General features: G+C 45.9%; 1 protein-coding gene across 2 annotated transcripts in view; it reads left to right on the forward strand.

The window, feature by feature from the left end:
* The window catches only part of ITGA11 (integrin subunit alpha 11), a 163,232-nt gene that overhangs the window by 92,775 nt on the left and 47,993 nt on the right, over nucleotides 1–22,464 (forward strand). For both annotated transcript variants that reach the window (XM_010598063.3, XM_010598064.2), the window contains exons 6-10: nucleotides 1,619–1,746; nucleotides 3,397–3,545; nucleotides 8,226–8,370; nucleotides 9,080–9,245; nucleotides 11,195–11,265. In XM_010598063.3, the coding sequence (XP_010596365.2) occupies nucleotides 1,619–1,746; nucleotides 3,397–3,545; nucleotides 8,226–8,370; nucleotides 9,080–9,245; nucleotides 11,195–11,265 (659 nt within the window). The remainder of the gene's footprint in view (nucleotides 1–1,618; nucleotides 1,747–3,396; nucleotides 3,546–8,225; nucleotides 8,371–9,079; nucleotides 9,246–11,194; nucleotides 11,266–22,464) is intronic.

A 22,464-nucleotide genomic window follows, 5' to 3' on the forward strand; every position in this document is an offset into this window, starting at 1 on the left:
ATTACACCTCAACATAAAGAAAAAAAATCCTCACAACTGGACCTATAAGCAATATCACAATAAACAGAAAAAGTCTGCTGCAAAAGACCTCTTTAAAGTGTTAAAAAGCAAAGATGTCACTTTGAGGACTAAGATGCACCTGACCCAAGCCATGGTATTTTCAATCACCTCATATGATGAGAAAGCTGGACAATGAATAAGGATGACTAAAGAAGAATTGACCCATTTGAATCATGGTGTTGAATGAGAAGCTTGAATATACCATGAACTGCCAAAGGAACAAGCAAAATCTGTCTTGGAAGAAGTACAACCAGAATGCTCCTTAGAATGAGGGTGGTAAGAGTGTGTCTCATATACTTTGGACATGTTATCAGGAGGGACCCGTCCCTGGAGAAGGAAAACATGCTTGGTAAAGTAGAGGATCATGGAAAAAGAGGAAGCCCCTCAATGAGATGGGTAGACACAGTGGCTGCAATAACAGCCTTAATTAATGATTGTGAGGTTGGTGCAGGACTGGGCACTGTTTTGTTCTGTTGTACATAGGGTCACACTATGAGTCAGAGCTGACTCGATGGCACCTAACAGCAACAACAATGCTTCATTTTTTTTCTTTGATGATTTTTGCTGTTCACTTTAACTCAGTATTAATGCTATAAGGATGTAATCTTTGTTAACATAGCAGAGGCAGACAAAGGCACTAGAGTGTGGTCTGATGATGTCATTAGCACATTAACTAAGTGGTTTGTTTTAAAAATGGAGTCCCTGGGTGGTGCAACCAATTAACACCCTTGGTTGCCAACCAGAAGATTGGAGGTTCGAGTCAACCCAGAGGCATCTCAGAAGAAAGGCCTGGCAATCTATTTCAAAAAAATCAGCCATTAAAACCCCTTTGGAGCACAGTTCTACTCTGACACACAGGGGTCTCCATTAGTTGGGGTTGGCTTGATGGCAACTGGTTGGTTTGTTTAAAAAATAAGCAAAAATAGGATCAGCTAAGACTTGAGCACTTGCTTTGTGCTCAGGTTTTTAGAAGCATCGTTTTATTAAATCCTCATGGCAACCCTCAACTATCATTATGCGTGTTGTACAGAAGAGAAAACAGATGCTGAGAGATTAAGTGACTTGCATGAGGTCACTGAGCTAGTGAGCGGCAAATCTAGGAGTCAACAGTCCAATGCTGGAGTCCACATCCTAACCATACACCATACTGCCCTCCTGAAAAGGGGTACCCATTCATTTGGGCTGAGAGTGGTAAATGCAAGCCTGGCTGTTAGAGAAAAACAAATGAGAATGAGATACTGGTTCGAGGAGTGCTGGCCACCTCAGAAACATTGACCATCCAAGGGCAATCAATTTGGATAAGGAGCAGAGGCAGTCAGGCTTGCTTAAGCTTTGTTCAAATAGCCAGCACATAAAGTGAAGTGGACCGAGGGATTCCTGGGTTTGTCATTCATGTGGCCCAAACAAATGTCTTGCCCAAGGATGGCTTCCCACCCCAGGGAATTACACACATGTGGCAGAGCTATTCTTCCGTCATCTTTTGGACAACCATCCAGAATATCAGAGATTTGCAGACACTGGCTCCTTGGATAGCCATGACCCTGTCCCCGCTTCCCAGGGTGCCAGACCTACATGGACATCGTCATTGTCCTGGATGGTTCTAACAGCATCTACCCCTGGGTGGAGGTTCAGCACTTCCTCATCAACATCCTGAAGAAATTCTACATCGGGCCTGGGCAGATCCAGGTGAGCTTCTCTGGGGTTCTTTCCTCCTCTGAACAGGGACACAGTGACAGATGCTGCCTTTATGTGTGGGAGCATCTATGCATGCACTAAGGTGTAGGAGAAAAGATCAGTACCGGTGGGCTCAGCCAGCACCAGGGCCCTGCAGCCCAGGACACCATCTCTGGTGGTCACATCAAGGGACAGTTTGGGGGAGGCCTTACTTTGCAGGTCAAACACTACCACCTATTAAGCAAAAGGAGTCCCTGGGTGGTGCAGTTAAGCGCTTGAATACTAACCAAAAGTTCGCGTTCAAAGCCATCCAGAAGTGCCTCAAAAAAAGGCCTGGTGATTTGCTTCCCAAAAGTCACAGCCATGAAAACCCTATGGTGCCCAGTTCTGCTCTGGAACACATGGGGTCACCATGAATCAGAGCTGACTCAATGGCAACTCGTTACTAAGAAAGACTTTGACCTGCTAGAAAGTGGGAAGGAAGGCAGGAGAGGTTGAGTAGGCACAAACCCTGTTGAGTGAGACAGAGGAGAATTGGGCATATTGAACTTAAGAGCGGAAGACTGGTGGGAGAGGTAATAGCTGCCAGCACATATTTGAATGCTGCCTGCTAAAGAGGGGGTAGACTTATTCCATACTGTTTTGGCAGGTCTAATGAGGACCAATAAAGAGCAGTTACAAGGGGACAGAATTCAAGCCATTTTAACAATTAGAGTTGTTAAAAAGGGTGTACCCACTACTGAAAAACTACTTTTAGGGTATTTGGGGGGAGACATCCAGAATTAGGAAGCCAGTGTAGCAAATAAACACTGTGGGCCCACCCAACAATAACATTTTATGATTCTATTCTTAGCATAGGTCTTTAAGGTGCTTTGTTTGTTTTGAAATTATTAATATACCTACTCCTCGCTTATTGACTATCTCATTATCTGACATTTTGCATTTACAACAATAGTAAAAAATCTGCTATCCTACTATTTTGCACATTAACAACATACATCTGGCAGTAATGAAAGCCGAGGTGTGAGAGGAGAGTAACGCTGGCTGTGATGGTTAAGGTTATGTGTCAACTTGGCTAGGCCATGATTCTCAGTGGTTTGGCAGTTATGTAATGACCTAATCTGGCAGTTATGTAATGACCTAGTCATCCTCCATTTTGTGACCTGATGTGGTCATCCTCCATTTTGGCATAACGACCATCTCTTTGTAACCTAACCATGTCGATAAATGAGGAGTGGGTGTATTGCTGATATTTTATCAACCCTGAGGATAAAAGATCCTCTTTCAAGTGTTAAGGGACCTTAATTCCAGAGTTTGATGAACAATGCCATAGCCCTCCACCCACACTGTTCCTAAGAGTTTAGACTTCATTCATGTCTGGGCTCAACTTTTGTCCTTCTAAGTAAAAAAGTTAATCTGTTGGGCCTTTCTTTAAACCACAAATATTTTCCTCCCCCAACATACACCTCCCACTTGTTCCACCAAGCCATCGATCATTTCTGGAATTTCCTTTCCAACATAGTTACTGTCTCTTAGGAGTGTCTTCAGCCCTTCTAACTCCTGAACCATCATAGACAAAGAAATGACTCCGGGAATTCTGAGGTCTAAGATCTACGTTTTAGGAGGCCATGAGGTTCTGTTCTCCTCTCCTCTAACTTGCAGGTTGGAGTTGTTCAGTATGGAGAAGACGTGGTGCATGAGTTTCACCTCAATGACTATAGGTCTGTAAAGGACGTGGTAGAAGCTGCCAGCCACATTGAGCAGAGAGGAGGAACAGAGACTCGGACAGCACTTGGCATAGAATTTGCTCGGTAAAAAGAAAAACCTCAGATACTGTTCTAGTTATTATCTACTGCGGCATAACAAACCACCCCAAAATTTAGTACCTTGAAATATTAATTTACTAAACTCTTAAAGTTCTGGGGGTTGATGGGATTCAGCTGGGAGGTTCTGTCTTGAGTTCTTTCATGTGATTGCAATCCGGTATCAACTGAGGTTGTTTTCACCTGAAGGTTCGACTGAGCTGGACATCCAAGATGGTTCGCTCATGTGCCTGGCAGTTGATGCTCTCCGTTGGCTGGGAGCTCGGCTGGGGCTGTCACCTGAGTACTCACACATGGCCATATGGGTTGGTCTTCTCACTGCATGGCAGCTGGGTTCTAAGACGGAATGTCCCCACAGCAAGTTTCCATGCAAGTCTGCCTATGACCTAACCACAGAAATCCCAGAACATAACTTCTGACACATTCCATTGGTCAAGAAGTCACTAAGGCCAGCTGAAATTCAAGGGGAAGAGAATTTTATTCTGCCTCTTGGTGGAGGAGTGGCAAGGTCACATTGCAGAAGAGCATTTGGGATGAGAGACACCATTGCAGCCAACTTTGGAAAATGTGTTCTGCCACAGACAGACTATAAACAGTGTGTAAGTTCTAGGGGTGTAAAATCTTCCTGCAGAATGGCTAGCTAAGTGCTTGTCATCACCGAGCTGTGAAGACCACAGTTAAATCTAATATCTGGGATTAGAGAGTAATGAGGCTGGTTTTTACAGAACACACCAGAGCTCACTCAGTTGAATGAATGTTATCTCTAGAAGTTGTCCCCACAGGAGCTGTCCCCAGTAACACTGCCATTGCTCAAAACATTATGCCTACCCCATTGAAATTAGCCACTTTGAAAGGCAATCTGCCAACATCTTTTGAACCAAGGCCTAAACTCCTGAGATGACTATGTCAAAGGCATTTAGATTTTAAATTTTACACCTACAGAGGTAAGTTCACAGTCCCATTACCTTAAAATCCCACCTCACATAGTCGAAGCACTTAACAGAATTCCACAGTGTAAGAGCTATTTAATAGTATCATGCTTCGTGTGGTCAAAATATTAATGTCTTTCCAACTCACAACTCCTTATGGTGAAGTCACCGCTCAGCTAGCACAGCTCTGTTTGCCGTGAAAACCCGCTCAAGCTTTTCCTAAAGGAGCATTCCTCTGTGTGAAGGTGGTTCTCTTATTCATCCTCATGAAGGACGGGCCATGTTTTGCTTTTCCATCACCGAGGGTGCACCAGCTGAGCCTCTGAGGCTCCCGGCAGGCACTCGTGGAATGACGGAGCACACCTGTGACCACCAAGCTCTCACTTTCTCAGTGCAAAGCTAATTGACTCCTATGGGGATGAAGCCCACTGTTTTGCTCTGGTTTTGCAGCCCACCAGCCCCGGGTCCATTTTAAGTGTGTGAGTCACCAGGTAGTCGGAATCATTAATGATTCACGAGCATCACAGGGCTATGCAACTTCACCTCAAGTGAAGTTTGAAATTCCAAGCTTCCCAGCCTGCCACGTTCTGCGGGTCCCAAATTATGGCCAGTGTCTTTTAAGGTGAAAGGTTTTCTCTCCTCACCCCTTTATTCATAATGCAATGTTTGTCTGTGCACCTATTAAGAGCGAAGATCCAGGCCGTGGACTTGAGGGACTACAAAGATGATAACCTGTGGCCCCCGGCCTTGGCTAACAGCCCAACAGGGGAGCTCACCCTAACACAATGAGGACTGAGAGGTCTCCTTGGGGCGGGGCCTGAAAGGATTGCCAAGAAAAGGTAGAATTTGACCTGTCCTAGGTGGTGCAAATGGTTAACATGCTCAGCTGCTATCCAAAAGGTTGGACATTCAAGTCTACCCAGAGGCTTCTCAGAAGAAAGGCCTAGTGAAATATCAGCCACTGAAAACCCGATGGAGAACAGTTCTACTCTGACATACACGACATCACCGTAAGTCAGAGCCAACTTGACAGCACCTCATTAGAAAGACCCGTGGGAGCCCAGCAGAGGGGTGGAGAGAAGACACTCAACAGAGACAACCACCTGGATGAGGACATTTGTTATTGTTGGATGCTGTCGAGAGGATTCCAACTCATAGCAATCCCATCCGACACAGTAGAACTGCCCCATAGTGTTTTCTTGGCTGTAATCTTTATGGGAACAGATCACCATGTCTTTCTCCCACAGAGCATCTGGATGGGCTCAAACTGCCAGCCTTTCATTTAGCAGCTGAGAGTTTACCCATTTGCACCACCAGGGCTCCCTGGGTAAAGGCAGGGGGGATGGAAAGTCTGAGGAACATTTGCATACAGAGCCACGCTCCTTCGACTACCACGTGGGGTTTGTGCTGGAGGCAGTGAGCCATGCAGCTAGAAAGATGAGTTGGAAGCAGGTCATGAGGGCGAAGATGATGTTTTAGCTGACACAAGCAGTGAGTAGCCACTGAACGTTCTTGAGCTCAAGAGTGTTATCATCAGATGTGGCGTTTAGAAGGTGAACCTCGTAGCCACGTATGGTTTGGAGCGGGATTGTATGACGCAACATGGGCTAATAGTCCCTGAACAATGTGGTGTGAGCCCTTCGTTCGCTCAATGCACATTTATTGAACCTCACACTTATTTCATGCACTGGGTGTAGATGAGTGAAGAAACACACACAAAAGCAGTGCAGACAATCAACAAACAAGTTAGGCAGTGCACTGGAAGGAGGCAAAAGCTATGGGACATAGCAGACCAAGGTAGAAGGGGCTGAGCAGGTTGAGAGGGCAGGCGTGTAATTAGCATTAACAAGTGGTCAGGGAAGGGTTCACTGAGAGGATGACCTTTGAGTGCAGACTTGTAGGAGGTGACAAGCTGGCCAAGCAAAATATCTGGGGGGGTTGTTCCAAGAAGAGGGTTCAGCTCAGCCACAGGCTGTAAGATGGGAATGTGCTTGGAACAGCAAAAAGTCCAGTGTGGCCAGAGTGGAGTGAGCAGAAAAAGGGCTCGGAGAGAGAACAGGGGCCAGGTCACGTAGGGTCTGGTGGGCCATTTTAGGGACCTGGGCATTCCCCTGAGAGAAACAGGAGCCAGTGGAGATTTTGAGCAGAAAAGAGACATGATCTGAACTACATTTCAGCGGAATTACTCTGGCTCCCAGGCTCATGGCACCTGTTGTGACTGTAATGTTCTCAGGAACTTACGATCTAATTTACAAAGGAACCAAGCTCAAGTTCCTTTACACAATACAATAGTCACAATTTAAATCCTAATGAATCACACAGATATTCACATTATTACAGATTCATACAGATATTCACACTCTCCCATTATATAGAAATGTGAACTTTTTCTTGGCACCATGTATAATGAAACCTATTTTTCCCCTGCCGTGCTTTCTTGCACGGAGTTTTGCTCTTGGGCCTGGCAGTGAGATCATGGAAGCTTCTAGAATCTTCTTTGAGAGAATAGCAGAGTTCTTCCTCCCTGGACTCATGCATAAGCCCCATATTTGTTCTAGCTAAGCGTACCCCTGTGGCCCTTTGGTCCACGGCTTATATTAACGTTCAGTTTTTTTAAGTCAATGTATCCAGAATATCATAGAGAATGGCAGGCCACCCTTTCCTCTTAACTGGGAGGTTTTGTGAATTCCTCAACATCTAAATCATGCATGTCAGAGTGACAGCTTGTCATGTAACAATTGCCTCTGGTAACCCGTCCACCAGGACAGGCTTTAACTGGGCGTTACAGAGCCTAAATCGGTAGAGCATTCGGCCCTACCCTGTGTCAGGGCTGTGAGGAATCAGTACACAGTCCAAAAGTAACATTTATTTTTACATCCTTACTGGAAACTTCCATCTGCTTGGCCAGACTCTTGGGCATTCCCTAGTCTGTACTTCTCAGAACCTTACGGTGTAAAGGAAGGTTGGCCACTGAGGCATCAAGAGCCAGCGATGGTTCAGGAGCCAGTTTTTCACACTTGATAGAACAGTTGCCAGCTGCAAAACATCTCTGCTGCATTGAGGGTCAGTGCCCCATCGTCCCCTGGATGCCTTATTGGCAGGCCAAGCTCACGCTTTGGGCTTTAAAAACAAAACCAAAAGTGAGAAAGAGAAATATTTTTGATAGAATTTGACATTTAATATTCCCAAAATAGAATCAAAATAGTCCTCATGGGAGAGATCAGAACCTTGTCAGACTTCATCACACGAGTTTTATGGATTCATTTTGAGTACTGAATTACCCTTGCACGTCACTTTTTCAGCACTTAGGGAAGGAGTTCTTCACTCTGGACATTGGTTAGAACTTTTCAAAAATATCAATGCCCCTGCCACACCCCAGAGATTCTGATTTCTGGGTCTGGTGGGGCCTGGGCATAAATATTTTTTTTTAACTCCTGGGTGATTTAACATACAGCTGGGTTTTTGAACCACTTCTTAAGGCTTCCGTCTGACCCTGAGCTCCCCTCCCAGTCTTACGCCATCCCCTCTGTCTGCCCCAAATGGCAAGTTCAGCGCTCTAAAGCGTTTTTTTAAAGACAAGCAGATACAAGACCCATCTGAGCAGCTGGTCAAAGACTAGCCTGGACATCTTGATCTGGCCACTTCTTTGGTATGAGGTCCCAGCACTTGTCGGGCTTCCCAAGGGGGACTCAGTCCATCTCTACTTCCCTCTTCTGACCCTCCCTGTGCCTGGTTCCAGTTCAGAGGCTTTCCAGAAAGGTGGAAGGAAAGGGGCCAAGAAGGTGATGATTGTCATCACAGATGGGGAGTCTCACGACAGCCCTGACCTGAAGAAGGTGATCCAGCAAAGCGAGAGAGACAATGTCACCAGATACGCTGTGGCCGTAAGTCCTGTCCCATCTCTCCTGCCCCAGAGCTGCTGGCTACCTTTTAGAGGCTTGGCCATCTATCCTTGGGGACTTCAAAGGGGCAGTTTCCAGGTAGTGTAACAAGCTGTCCAGGTTGTTGCTGTTGTGAGGTACAATCGAGTCACAGTGACCCTATGTACAACAGAACAAAACCCTGCCCAGTCCTGCACCATCCTCGTGATTGTTGTTATGCTTGAGCCCATTTTTGCAGCCACTGTGTCAATCCATCTCACTGAGGGTCTTCCTCTCTTTGACTGACCTTCTACTTTCCCAAGTGTGATGTCCTTCTCCAGGTTAAGAGATTCTCAAATCAAGCCTCTCCTTATTCATCCTCTTCTAAAGACAAGTTGAGGATTTTCTTTCTGCACTATCCGGGGCTACCCATGAAAGCTTTTTTTTTTTTTTTTCCTTCTTCTTCTTTGCTAGGAAATTTCTTAACCATGGAAAACTAGAAAACACCCCACAGCCGCCGCCCCACATAATCCCAGCTTAGAGTAGGTGCCTTGTCTTGTCTCTATAAGGCAGTTTGTTCCAAAATGCAAAAGGGACCTCAAGAAATGCTTGTGGCTACTGAAGCAGTCATGGCTCCAGCCCACAGTGGGGCCCGTGGAGTCAGGGGCCATGGGTGAGTGGGGAAGTCTGTGCTATGTCCTCGGTTGTCGTCCCTGCCCCTGTTCCCCGGCAGGTCCTTGGCTACTACAACCGCAGAGGCATCAACCCAGAAACTTTTCTAAATGAAATCAAATACATCGCCAGCGACCCTGATGAAAAGCACTTCTTCAATGTCACCGATGAGGCGGCCCTGAAGGACATTGTCGATGCCCTGGGGGACAGGATCTTCAGCCTGGAAGGTAAGCAAGGCATGCCAAGAGGGGGTTCACCGTCCTGGGCTCACATTGGGTAAACCCCGCAGAGCAAAACCAAGTCCCACAAAATGGAATGGTTTAGTAGGTGGTCATTAACTGCCTCAGGATCTCTGTGATCCACAGGGTTTTCCCTGGCTCAGTTTTGGAAGCAGATCGCCAGGATTTTCTTCCTAGTCTGTCTTGGTATGAAAGCTCCAGGGAAACCTGTTCAGCTTCCTAGCAACACACAAGTGGATGGTAGCTGCACCTGAGGCTCATTGGCCAGGAATCGAACCTGGGTCTCTCACATGGAAGGCAAGAATTCTGCCACTGAACTACCATTGTCCCTGGCTTAGAAAGAGTCCTTCCTTTTTAATAAATGCCAACAATTGAGCACTACTGGGTGCTGGACATGGGGCTCTGCACTTTATGGACAACCCCAAAAGGTGGTTTTGCTGATAATGTCCTCATTTTACTGCTAAGGAAAATGATCTCAAAAGAGTTGGGTGATTTACCCCAGCTCATACAGCTTGGGAAGGGCTTGGGATTTGAACTAAGGTTGCCACATTTAACAGATTAGCCAGATTTAGCCAATATAAAGTATAATATTTGGGGCATATTTATACTAAAAAAGTATTTAGTGTTTATCTGAAATTCAGATTTAACCAGGAAGCCTCTATTTTATCTGGCAACCCTAGTGGGCCTGCCTCCATAGCCTGGAATGTTTAATCCCTCGGCTCACTGCCTCCCACTCCACCACAAGCATTTTTCGCATTTTTGAAGTTACCTCTCTTTTCGTAATTTAAACTCTGTTTTTGATTTGCACCCATCTCGTTGACACCATATATTGCTATTCTGGGCCCTTCCAATACGGGGCTTTGGGCATATGGGAACACTGTAAAAAGAAATCAAAGCCATTCTTCCAAAGCCTGGGAAGCCTGCCCCAAAACCAAAAACCAAACCCTGTGCCGTCGAGTCGATTCCGACTCATAGAGACCCTATAGGACAGAAGAGAACTGCCCCACGGAGTTTCCAAGGAGCGCCTGGTGGATTCAAACTGCCAACCCTTTGGTTAGCAGCCATAGCACTTAACCACTATGCCACCAGGGTTTCCATGGGAAGCCTGAAGCGTATTGGAAATGATGAGCTACAAACACACGAAAGCAGCCATGAACGGCCCACATCTTGTTGGGTGCCATCCCATCTATTCCGATTCATGGCAACCCCATGTCACAGAGTAGAACTGCCTCACAAGATTTTCTTGGCTGTAATCTTAATGGAAGCAGATTGCCAGGTCTTTCTCCCTCAAAGCCGCTGGGTGGTTCTGGTTTCGGTTAGCAGCCGAGCACTTAATGGTTGCGCCACCTGAAACAGCCCTCATAAGGAGTGTAAATAAATAGAATGTATGAATGTGAGTTTTGACACCCACACCAGAACTTAAATATGCAAACCAGTGTGTTTCTCCTCAAAATGGTCCCCTTTGGTGATGAGACAGAACATTGACTCCAGTTACGTGTTGGAGGGGCTTCTCTGTGGGGAGGTGCTTTCAGCACACTTGGGATTTCTTTTGCAAATCCACAGTGGTGACAAGCCTCCTTCCAAGGGTAAACCTGATGTTTGGGAACCATCCAAAGGTATCTGGAGCCAAGACTGGTGAATAATAGGGACGGACAAAGTGGGAAGGTCCATTTCCTGCCAAAAATGTAGAATATTTATTTCTGGTCACTTTGTTTCTTTTTCTGTTTTAACAGCCTTATAGTAGACATGCCTTTAATATAAATTGTTATAGGCCCTTTTCAGAATGGGGTGGGCTACAAGTAAGAACCCCACCTGCCCACCTGGAAGGTGCTTCTACCCACAGGATCCCTGCCCCCTGGAGATGTCCCCCGGGAAACAGGGCGTGTAGGTAGAGCCCTCAGGCCTGGAGCTAACATCTTTCTGTCCCTTGATTTTAGGCACCAACAAGAATGAAACATCCTTTGGACTAGAAATGTCACAGACGGGCTTCTCCTCACACGTGGTGGAGGTACGGGTTCAGGGCCACCTCCCGCTATCTTTCACGTGCCTACGCTTACCCTCTCAGCTCTCTCGGACCGCCATCCCCCTTTCATGGGCTGTCTGTTCTTCTGCCTTTCCCTCTGTCTTGGGGTGTCTGTGCCTCCCATGTTCTGTGGACTGAATACAGAGAATCAAGGTCTTTGTTCACACCACACTAACTTGTCCCCCAAGGACTAACGGTCCCATTCAGTCCACGGAGCCTTGGGCAACAACCACGTTGACATGCTGACCGATTGTGTGTGTTCTGACAGTGCCCAAGGCAGCCTGTGATGGAGGGGCTCGCCCTGCGCCCACGTTGAGAGTGTACCCAGATGTTTCCAATGTGCTCCTGCAGATGGCCACTGGGCCGCCTCGCTGTGTGGTCTCTGCATCCCATTGCAGAGGTCCCAGGAGGGCCTGGCCCATAGATGGAGGGGGAACATGGTGTCACACACAGCATGTTGTGACTGGGCCTCAAACCTGTGTCCCAGGCCAGAGTCTCTGGCAAGTCACTCACGATCTCTGAGCTTCACCTGATTCTGGTTCCTAAGATAAGGCTGAGACCTCACAGAGGAGTCAGCACCTGTGAAATGCTTTATAAAATGTCAACCCCTCCCCAGGAGTAACATGGGGGAAACACCTGCCTGTGTGGGTATCAGCGTGTGCCCCCGTGGGAATGCTGTGCACAGACAGGCATGCGGGGGGTAGTTATTCTGCCTGCCTCCTAATTAATTACTAGAAAAGGCCTATTAGCCCATCTTATTTATATATCACTTTCATAATTCCACTGAATTCTCCTAACATCCGTGAGGTAGATAGGGTAGGTCTCCTTGTTCCCAGTTTACAGGTAAAGAAACTGAGTCACAGGAAGCTTCAGTGACCTGCTAAAGTGACTTTAGCAAAAGAAGTGTTGGTCTCATACTCTTCCCTCCACATCAAGCAGCCGCTCCGTGAGAGAGTCTGGGATCTATGTGGGCATTGTTGGGGGTCTGAGTCAGAAACCCCAAATTGGACAGGGTGGGGACACATGTACCACACGCAGCAGGCAGATGGACGGACGTGCAACTCACACTCACATTTTCTGAGCCACATCTGGAAAATCTCAGCCGCTGTCTTGAAGGCAACAAGATGTAAAAGCTGCAGCTGTAAGCAGCTATCATAATAATAAATTGCATTTGCAGAACACTTTCAACTTTTCCAGGAAATTTCTGTATCTCATTTCATGCTCAGAACATCCCTGCAAGGAGGCAGGTGGAAGTATTTATGCCCATCTTAGGTGGTCAGCTCAGAAGATCTTTTCATGGCTTTCTCTGTGCTGGGCTCTGTGCTGGATGCCAGGAGAGATACAAAAGTGAGCCTGCCCTCACAGAGCTGGCACAGAGGGCGAGAGCTTGTATTTGCCCTAGGTCAGGCAGCAAGGCCCGTGCTCCAGCAGGACTAGCCCTCGGGTCTGAGGTCAGTGCTGATGAGAAGATGCAACAAGGAAATTCAATTTCATTCAATCCAACCAGCATTTGTCAAATGCTAGTATGTGTATGGCTCTGTGGAAGAGCCCAAAATGACCCGGAAATGATTCCTGCCACCAGAAATCAACGTGCGAACAACCAGAGCAGCAGTTCTCAGCTTTGAGGGTGGGATGAAAGAAACTATAGATGTCTCCTAGGTAAAAGCTTATAACTTCAGGAGGGTCGCCCATCCATGGAGGCACTGTGAAGATCTCTGCTCAAGTGGGGGACCAGAGAAGTACACATCTACTTCTAATCAAGGCAGCATGTGGTCAGGGTCTTACAGAAGGAAAGGCCTAGGCTAGGGGAGAAGAGGGTGGTCAGTGAAGCATATGGGAAGGACAGGCCCCTAAAGAACAAGAATGTCAGCAGCCATGCAATAGAGCAGAAGGAGTTGTGTACACAGATGGTGGGGAGGGAGTCCTGGGCACAGACCAGGGCCAGCATTGAGGTCAGGGACAGTGAGAGGATGGATGCCCCAACGTCTCCTTCTTCAACCACTCCACAGACATTTTTGCGCATCTTCCTGTGCGTCAGGCTCTGTGATAGAACAGAGATTGGCATTTCACGGGCTAGCTGGGGAGAAAGACTCTTAAATGAGTAAGTTCACTCTCCTGTTTCCAATACTGTGAATCTGTGTATGTCCAGGAACGGCGGGGGCCTAAAGAGAAGGGGAGATGAAGACAGGCTTCGGAGATTTGGGGAAGCTTGTGCTGAGCCCTGAAGATGGCCCAAACAGCTCAGGATGTTAAGAAAGATGGGTCCCTGCAGGACAGATGGGTTACAAGCTGCAGGGTGGGAGACCAGGAACTCCAAGCCCTAGCCTTTTATTTGGGTCAAGGAAAGGTCATGGGCTGCCCTAGGCAGCTTCTTCCACATTTACCCAACTCTAGTCCTGTTCCTCAGTTAGAGGGGGGTGGTCCATGTTGCCTCTCCCCATGCTCTAGATGCAGACTCCAGTTCTATTACTCCTGACTAGTTTGGTCTTGTTTTCAAATAGCAATCATCTTGAAGTTTCCAGCTGATAGAACTTGTTTTAAGAGGTAATGATTATATTGGAATCTAAGACTCTTTAATCCGAGGGTGAGGGGCCTCCAAAATCCCAAGAAATAATGTGATCATGGTGGGTTGTCTGGCACTGTGACCAATGTTCAGTGGCTATTTTAGAGCACAGAGGCCTTTTAGTCCTGGGCTGCTGCCACCATCATAATTGGCCATAGCCATCCTGTCCTGGGAACCAGCTCCTCAGCTCTCAGGGTCAGGCAGACCTCTCTGGGGACCAGAGGCAGGTGGGTCCAGCCTTTCCGCTTTGCCCAGAGCAGTTCCGAGCCAGAGTGGGTTCCCCTCCTGAGCCAGCCACCAACCCCATCTCCTCCAGAAATGTTCCACAGGTGGTCTCAAACAGCTACTTCCTGAAAACATGTTGAAGGATCCTTCAGATTCCCTGGGCCTTTTAGTTACATTGGAAGGAAAGGTCCCTGGACTTTAGGAAGGGGCCCTAGTAGAGTATTCTCAGACAGCAGAGGGAAGACCAGTTCCTCTTTGCCTAGTTTGCTGTCATCTAGCCAGAAAACAAGCCATCAAATTACCAAGTATAAAAGCAACCATAGCAAGGAGGGACCAGAGCCCAGGGCAGAAGATATCATCTCCCCACTCGTACAGTCCAAGGCCCCTAGACCAGAGGCAATGCATCCCAGGCTGGTGACAGAGGATCAGAACTACTGGGGGAGCCTGGGGAGCTGGAGCCATCCCAGAAAACTCTAGTCTTGATTTGCAAAAGAGAAAAGAGAAGATTCCAGAAATTACCATTTGGAAGGCTAGCTATGACCCCCTGGCCAAAATCTAGAATGAATTTTTAAGCCAATGGTTCCATTAGCTTAGAAAATGAGTGCGAAGGTGGCTAAGAGCCTCCTATTAGAGCTGGCTGCCTCCTGAGCTGGTGAACTCCCAGTCGAGCTGGGTAATCAAGCAGAAGCTGCGTAAATCTGCCAGAAAGCTTGTAAAAGAGATACCTCAAAGGGGGGAGTAAAATCAGAGTCTGTAATCCCCATGGGCCACGAGGGGAAAATGTGGAGGAGGAAGAGGGCTACAAAGAAGAGATGCCCGTTGGTGATGGAGCTGCTGAGGAACTCCTCCTACACAAGGGCTCAGCAGAAGGAAGCTCATATTTACCCTCCCACACTGGAGTCCATAAATCTGCCTCTAACACCAAAAGTTTACTGAAGGAAGTTGTTTTATTGGGGTGGATTCTGTCCACACATAAATGTTGGTGACTCACCAGAGAGGGAAGGAGATAGTTTTCCTCTAACCTAAGGATGAGATCTCTTTTATCTGGCTTGTGATGATCCAACAGGACCAGCTCTCAGCTAAGTTTTAAAACAAGCCAAGGTTGAGAGGCCTTCCACCTTCCAGATCAGCGGCCCCATCCACCCTCCTGCCTCTTCAGCCTGTGCTCTTCCCAAAGGCTCTCCTAAACTTGTGCCTGGATAGCTAAAGTTATTGGCTCTGAGGCTCTTGGCTGTTGAAGACTTAAGGTGTGATTTTTCCTATAAGTTTTGTGTTTGAACTAATTTTATATTTCTGGTTCCAACAAAAATGAAAGAAATTTACCCATAATGGTGAACTAAAGGGTCAATATCTAGAGCTGAAAACCTCACGTGAGTCTCCTGAAATTGACTCCACAGCCCCGAATGGTGGACTTCTCCACCTGCCAGCTTCCAGGCACAGCTGTCCCCTCCCCATGAGGCCAGGACATGGTAGCCAAGGTCTGCCAGCGTGCTGTTCCTGATTGTTTGCAAGTTGACTCCTGGTGAATCATTTCTGGTTCATTTTGGTCCTAAGTCAGACCCAGAATATTGTTCAATATAGGGCTGGAAGATGAGCCCCCTAGCCTGGAAGGCACTACACAATGACCACAACAATGGACTCAAACATGCCAATAGTCATGAAGATGGCACAGGACCAGGCAACATTTTTCATTATGTTGTACATGGGGTCGCCATGATTCAAGCCGACTCAGTAGCAACTAACACTAACAAAGTCAGCCCTGTGTTCTCAGACTGTGTCACGGTGCCCAGCACCGAGCCTGTGTTCACAGGACTTCTGACCGAAGACTTTCAGCCATCTGATCTGGAATGAGCAGTCAAGTACCCATACCCAGGCAGTGTACCCCTGCCCTCTCGTATGGCCTTCTCCCAACACTGGCCCCCAGGCATCCATCTGATGAGGGTCTCCTCTCCACAGAAATGTTGAGGGCCCATTTCTAGGTCTTTTCTGCCCAAACTCCATCTAAACCTCCTGGCCATTCATCCCTTCCTCAGGTTCCACTTTAAGCTTGTTGAAAACAAGTTTTCTAATAACAGAATCTGAACAACTAGTTAAAACATATCACTCTTGTAGATGTCATCCAGTTGATTTCAACCCATAGCAACCCAATGTGACAGAGTAGAACTGCTCTATAGGGATTTCTGGGCTGTAATCACCATCTGAGCATGTCACCAGGTCTTTCTCCTGCAGAGCCTCTGGGTAGGTTTGAACCACCAACCTTTTCGTTACCAGCTGAGTGCTCAACAACTGCACCACCAGGGCTCCTTAGTTAAAACATAATTTATCCTTTTACTCATATGTTTATCTTAGAAACAGAGCCTCACTCCCTATACAGTCACTCTGAAGGGGACTGGGTGGGCATTATGGGAGCCAATAGGGTCCCCCTCAACCACACCCTCTAGGTGGCCTCCTACCTCACTAGCGCACAAGACCAGACCAGCAGTTACCTCCCACTTCTCTGCAAGTCTTGTCTCTCAAAATTCAAGAAGAGCTGGAAGGAAGGCTTGCTGGCATCTGGTATTCTAATTCCATTGCTGCCAAGCAACAGGAGGGCACTTCCCGGCTGTGTGGCCTCAGATAAATCACTTAATGTCTCTGAACTTCTGTCTTGAGTAAATGTCTGAAAAATATTTGTGGAATTGAATCTCAAGGCTTGGAACTAAAAGCATTCATTTTGAGACTTACTAATAAATCAAATAGAAGCCCTAGTGGCACAATGGTGAAGTGCTCAGCTGCTAACCAAAAGGCCAGTGGTTTGAACTCACCAGCCACTCTATGGGAGTGTTATAGCATTGAACAAAACTCACACTCTGTCAAAAGTGAAAGAAAAGAGATTTATTTGGGAAGTAGAAACAGCCAGGCTGGGGAACACAGTGCAATGCAGGATTACAAAGTGTTCCAACTTAGTGGAAAAGGAGTAGGTCTTTTATGTGGTAAAACGGGGAAGGAACACATGACTCAAGCCACAAGGTGGGTAAATGATCACAGTCTTTCTCAGCATCAGCAATCTTATTTTAAATGGACATTCTTCCTGGAATAAGCTGCACAAGCCTTCTTGATAAATATTTTAACTATCTTGTATCCACATTAATCATTAGAACATTTTACATAAGAGATAGAGCAGTGAAGCAAGAAGTTTTTTCCAAACACCTAAAAGTGGCTCTCTTGCTTAGTTTTCAACACTCATTTCCTTCGGTCCCTTTTTCCTTGATTCTGCTTGTCACAAGAAGTAATGCACTGTTTTATTGTCTCAGGTCTGACTCAAGTGCCTCCATTTTATGAGGGTCCAATAACTCATTCCCCCCCTTTTGATGAAGCCTCTGCTAGGGGGCACTGATCCCTTATAATCACCAACCAAAGAGTATCCTTCTTCTGCAAGGGCTTTCTTCCTGTAGGAGTAACAGGTAGATGGCAGTTTGTCATTGCAAATCTTTAAGACCCCAGGCACTATTCAATAAAAGGGTAGCCAGGCACCATCTACTTATTAGGGCATGTTATTACTGATTTTCTATAAAGACGCGCCTTCACCGTGCCATGTTAATAGGCCTCATCTTCAGGGTGAGCTGGTTAATTCAGGTAAAGGTAGCAGAGTAGCAGACATAGGCCACATGTGAGGAACAACTTAAATTAAGCCAGGACAATGAAAACTTAAACATTCTGTCTTTGGAGGGCAGAAAGAGGCTTAGGGACTATCTATCACATTTTCTTCAATATACATAACTCTTTACATAGCAAGGGATTTAGTAGTTTGGTCATCGGCATTCGACAAACATTTCATAATACATTGAATTAATCAAGATAATTGAAACTGTAACAGAGTGCAGTCAGAACATTAGGAATTCAACATCAGGAGTGAAATTATTCTCACTTGAAAAAGTAGTTTCATCTATTACATGATTCTTTTCATAGACATAGAACTAGTAGTCTGATCAAAAGCCTTAGAAAAACATTCCAAGTAGCAATTAATTAACCCAATGGTTATTACAACAGTTATGAGTAACATCAGGATAGTCAGTAGTATTGATCTAATCCAGGAACCAAGGCCATTGGGTAACCAGCTAAAAATATTAAGAAAAAGGGAATCAGGTTTGGGGGTATTGAATGTAATCAAGTGGTTCTTCAATGAATTTTTCTAATATCTTATTCTGTTTCTCTTGAAGTATTTACTCAGGCCCAGCAAGAGGTATTAGCAATGGTACAAACTCTCCCTTGTTGAGCTAAAATGAAATCAAGAGCTATTCTTTTATCTAACTCAACCTAGTGAGAGAGTCTAAAGATTTTTTGTTGAGCTACTATCCCATCTGCAATATCATCAGCAATTTGAGCCATAGTGGCAGACAAATTGCAAATAGACTTTTCAAGTTGAGGGACACCATACCAGGGTAGAAAGGCTCAGAGAAATACCCATCCCAGACTGAATTTTTCAGCTATAAGGTTTTGGCATTTCATTTGATCTGCTCATTTCAAAGGATTTACATTTCTTCTGTGATGAGTAAGAATGCTCAATTCATTAGTCTAGTGCATACTCCCATTATAGGAATGGATCTCCAAGGAAATTCCTAAATGTTCTAAAGTGCATTGACTCATCATGTTCCAACCATACAGACAAGGTAATGCCCAAGCATAAAGTTCATCTTTGGTGTCTGGTTTTATCTAGGGGTATTTTGATCCTCTGTATAAAAACACATGCCCTCAAGGGTACAAACTACACCATTTTCACCGTATGGCAAGGGAACGATTTGATTCTTTTGCACAAGCCATTCCTCTGTCAAAGAATTATCATAAAAATTTTCACAAATGGGCTTTTGTCCTAATGCTAACTTATCCAGACTCCAAAGTATGGCACAAGAGATTCTTCTAAATTTACTCTTACAATTTGTTATATTGGCTATGTGAGTTTTAATCCAAAATCTAGGCAGGTTTGGAGTATGAGGCCAGAAAATCATTTTTCACTTGGGATCAGAAGGGTCCCAAGAAGTCTCAGAGCATTTTTTGGTTGTGATTAGGATTAGGTTAAAACACCGTACTTGAGGTTGAGTTGATAATTCAGGGGGATGCCATAATCTATGTATAGCCCATTTAGAGCAGATGTTGGGGTTAGTAGTAGCACTGAGTACATGACCATAATTCAGTTCAGGAGAGGCTAAAGGATCTGAATTCTCATGCCCAGATTATGGGGGGGTGGGGAGGGGAGGGATGACGGATTCAACATTCAGTTAAATTTCCAGCACTGGTTACTGATTTTCTCTCCAGGCATTAGGAGTAATCACAGAAAGAAACATCATAAAACCTAAATAGACCTCCATTATTAATAATTACTAAAGAAGGAGACCACAATAATGGAGCAAAGCTAATAACATAAGAATAGCTACAATTATAAAGTCCAAAAGTTTCAGCAGGGTGCATGAAGTCTTAATCCGCAGTTTTGAGATCAAGCTATCTACTTCAGAAGTCATCTGCTTCTGGCCACAGGGGCATTTAAAGATTTTTGTTTGTTTGTTTCTGCTGTCTGACCAAGGTGCCAAGGTGTAGAAATTTACATAAAAGGGGCAGCTAACAATAATTTTGCACCTAGAGTCTGCAATATATGAACATGTTTCTCTAAAAAAGTGCAAGTATCAACAAGACAGCTTAAAATATGTTCATATTTTGGCATAACAAAATGGGACAATACATTAAAAAAAGTATTTTAAATATATTCTCTCCCATTTCCATGACTGTTGTTTTGTCTCTAGTAATCACACTGTTCATGGTCATTCTAAGTTTAATGTCTAACATCATCCCCAGTTGTAATAACCATACTATTTTCTGATGGACAGGAAAACATGCCACAAAAAAATCCGAACTCAATCGTTACTTTCGGTTTCTCAGAGTCAAACAAATGCCTAGAAGGGATTGTGACAGGGTTTGGACAGTGTTTTGCTTTCATTAATATATGCCTTGTTACAGGTGAATTGTCTTGAGATTGGAGGGCAGCCTAGTGCTTTTGGCCCTTCCCCTCAAGCCCTTCCCCTCAACCAGTTTATCCTGTCACGGGAAACTTTCAGTTAGTGATCAACTACCATAAGGGCTTTTATTTGCTTGGACATGTGCTCACATTTTTGTAACTTATAGATTCTGAAATTCCTAAGCAGCAGTCAAGTCACAAACCTGAACCAACATCTCTGCCAGAGTATCCAACTTTACATTGAACAAAAAGGGACAAACATCTAGATGCCAGGTCCCTAAATAAACCCTCAGTGATCATCAGTGCAAGAAGGCAGGAGTTGCTGGAGACGATGAGCCCAAATGACCCTTGCTGGTACCTGAGCTCAGGTCCTTGACACCTTGGGGGTAGATGCTGGCAATGTACCTTTGGATCCCACTTCTGACACCAGAAATGTCATAATGTTAAACAAAACTCACACGTTGTCAAAAGTGAAAGAAAAGAGATTCATTCAGGGAATAGCAACAGCCAGGCTGGGGAACACAGTGCAGTGCAGGATTACAAAGAATTCCAACTTAGTGGAAAAGGGGTGGGTCTTTTATATGGTAAAATGGGGAGAGGGTACATGACTCAAGCCAAAGGTGAGTGGATGATCGTGGTCTTTCTCAACATCAGTAATCCTACTTTAAATATATATTCTTCCTGGAATAAGCTGCCCACACGTTCTTGATAAACATTTTAACTGTCTTGTTTCAACATTAGTCATTAGAACAGTTTGCATAAGAGAAAGCAGTGAAGCAAGTAATTTTTTGCAAACATCTAAAAGTGGTTCTCTTGCTTATCTTTCAATATTCATTTCCATGAGCCCCTTCCCCCTTGCTTCTGCTTAACACAAGATGGAATGCACTGTTCCATTGTCTCAGGCCTGATTCAAGTGCCTCCATTTTATGAGAGTCCACTAACTCAGGGGAAAAGATCTGGTGATCTGCTCCCGTAAAGATTTACAGCCTAGGAAACCATATGGGGCAGTTCTACTCTGTCCTATCGGGTTGTTGTGAGTCAGAATCGACTCAACAGCATGTAACACCAACAGCAGCAACAAATCAAGTAACATTTTCTTAAAATCCTTTCCTAACCCCACTATGCCACCTCTCCCTCCCTCTTTCCTCTACCCATTACCAATACCCATTGCCCCCAAGTCAATTCCAACTCATAGCAATCCTATAGGACAGAGTAGAACTGCCTCATTGGGTTTCCAAGTTACGGCTGGTGGATTTGAACTGCCGACATTTTGGTTAGCAGCCGAGCTCTTAACCACTTTGCCATAGGGCTCCCTCCTTCCTCTAGACCCCAAAAAGGCTCTTCTTACCTCCATCAGAGCACTTCTCATGCTCTGCTGTAATTACCTCCATCAGAGCACTTCTCATGCTCTACTGCAATTACTCATCTGTTGCAACAACTTGATTGTGGGGTCTGGTTTTTCTTTGATTCTGGCCTTCTCAGAAGATGCTTTCGGGTGAATTAATGAATGAAAAGAGTGACCATGTATCAAGTACTGATTGACTGCCAAGCACCATGCTAAACATTAAAACTACAAATTCTCAAGAGTTTCTGAAGAACCAGGCTCAGAGAGAGAACGAGATTGATTTGCCCAAGGTCACAGCTAGGTGCTCTAGAGCTGGCAGTGGAAGCCAGGAACGTCTGACTCCAGAGCCCGTGCTCTGCCCACCAAGCCAGGGATCCTCAGCCTCTCAGCACTGTTGACATTTGGAGCTGGATAATTCTTCGTTGTGGGGGCCTATCCTGTGAACTGTAGGATGTTTAGCAGCATCCTTGGCCTCTACCCACTAGATGCCAGTAGCACCACTAATGCCACCCCCAGTTGTGACAATCAAAAGTGTTTCCAGGCATTGACAAACATCCTCTGGGGGGAGGGGGTGGCGGCAAAATTGCCCCCAGTTGACAACCACTGCTTTCGACCGTGCTGCCTCCAGGGCCAGGGCTGTGGCCAACCCTGGCTTGGGACATGGGCCAGCTGGAACACAGAGTTTTAGGGGATAGGGTCATACACCCAGGGCACATTCAGTGTGGCTGGGAAGGCAGATTGCTACAGAGGCCAGGGCAGAGGGCAGCTAAGAGCTGAGCTGGCAGGATCTGACAGTGGGTGCAGGTTTGGCTTGTCAGGGAGGGCACAAAGTGAGCCTTGGACTTTCTGACCGCCAAGCCTGCTTCCTCATCTCTACACAGGAGAGTCAGCATGCGTGCGGGGTCCATCCGCACAAGGCCATCCAGGCACACACTGGTAGTAACTGGTGGGAGCAGGTGGCCCCGTAGGAGAAGAGGCCATAAATCAGGGAGCCAGCACCAGGCCCTCGGAGCAGGGTACTACTCTTCCCTGGAGCACCCCGCTGTTCGTTTTCCAGCTGGCCTG

Source organism: Loxodonta africana, chromosome 13, assembly GCF_030014295.1.
Source record: "Loxodonta africana isolate mLoxAfr1 chromosome 13, mLoxAfr1.hap2, whole genome shotgun sequence".
Lineage (NCBI taxonomy): Eukaryota > Metazoa > Chordata > Mammalia > Proboscidea > Elephantidae > Loxodonta > Loxodonta africana.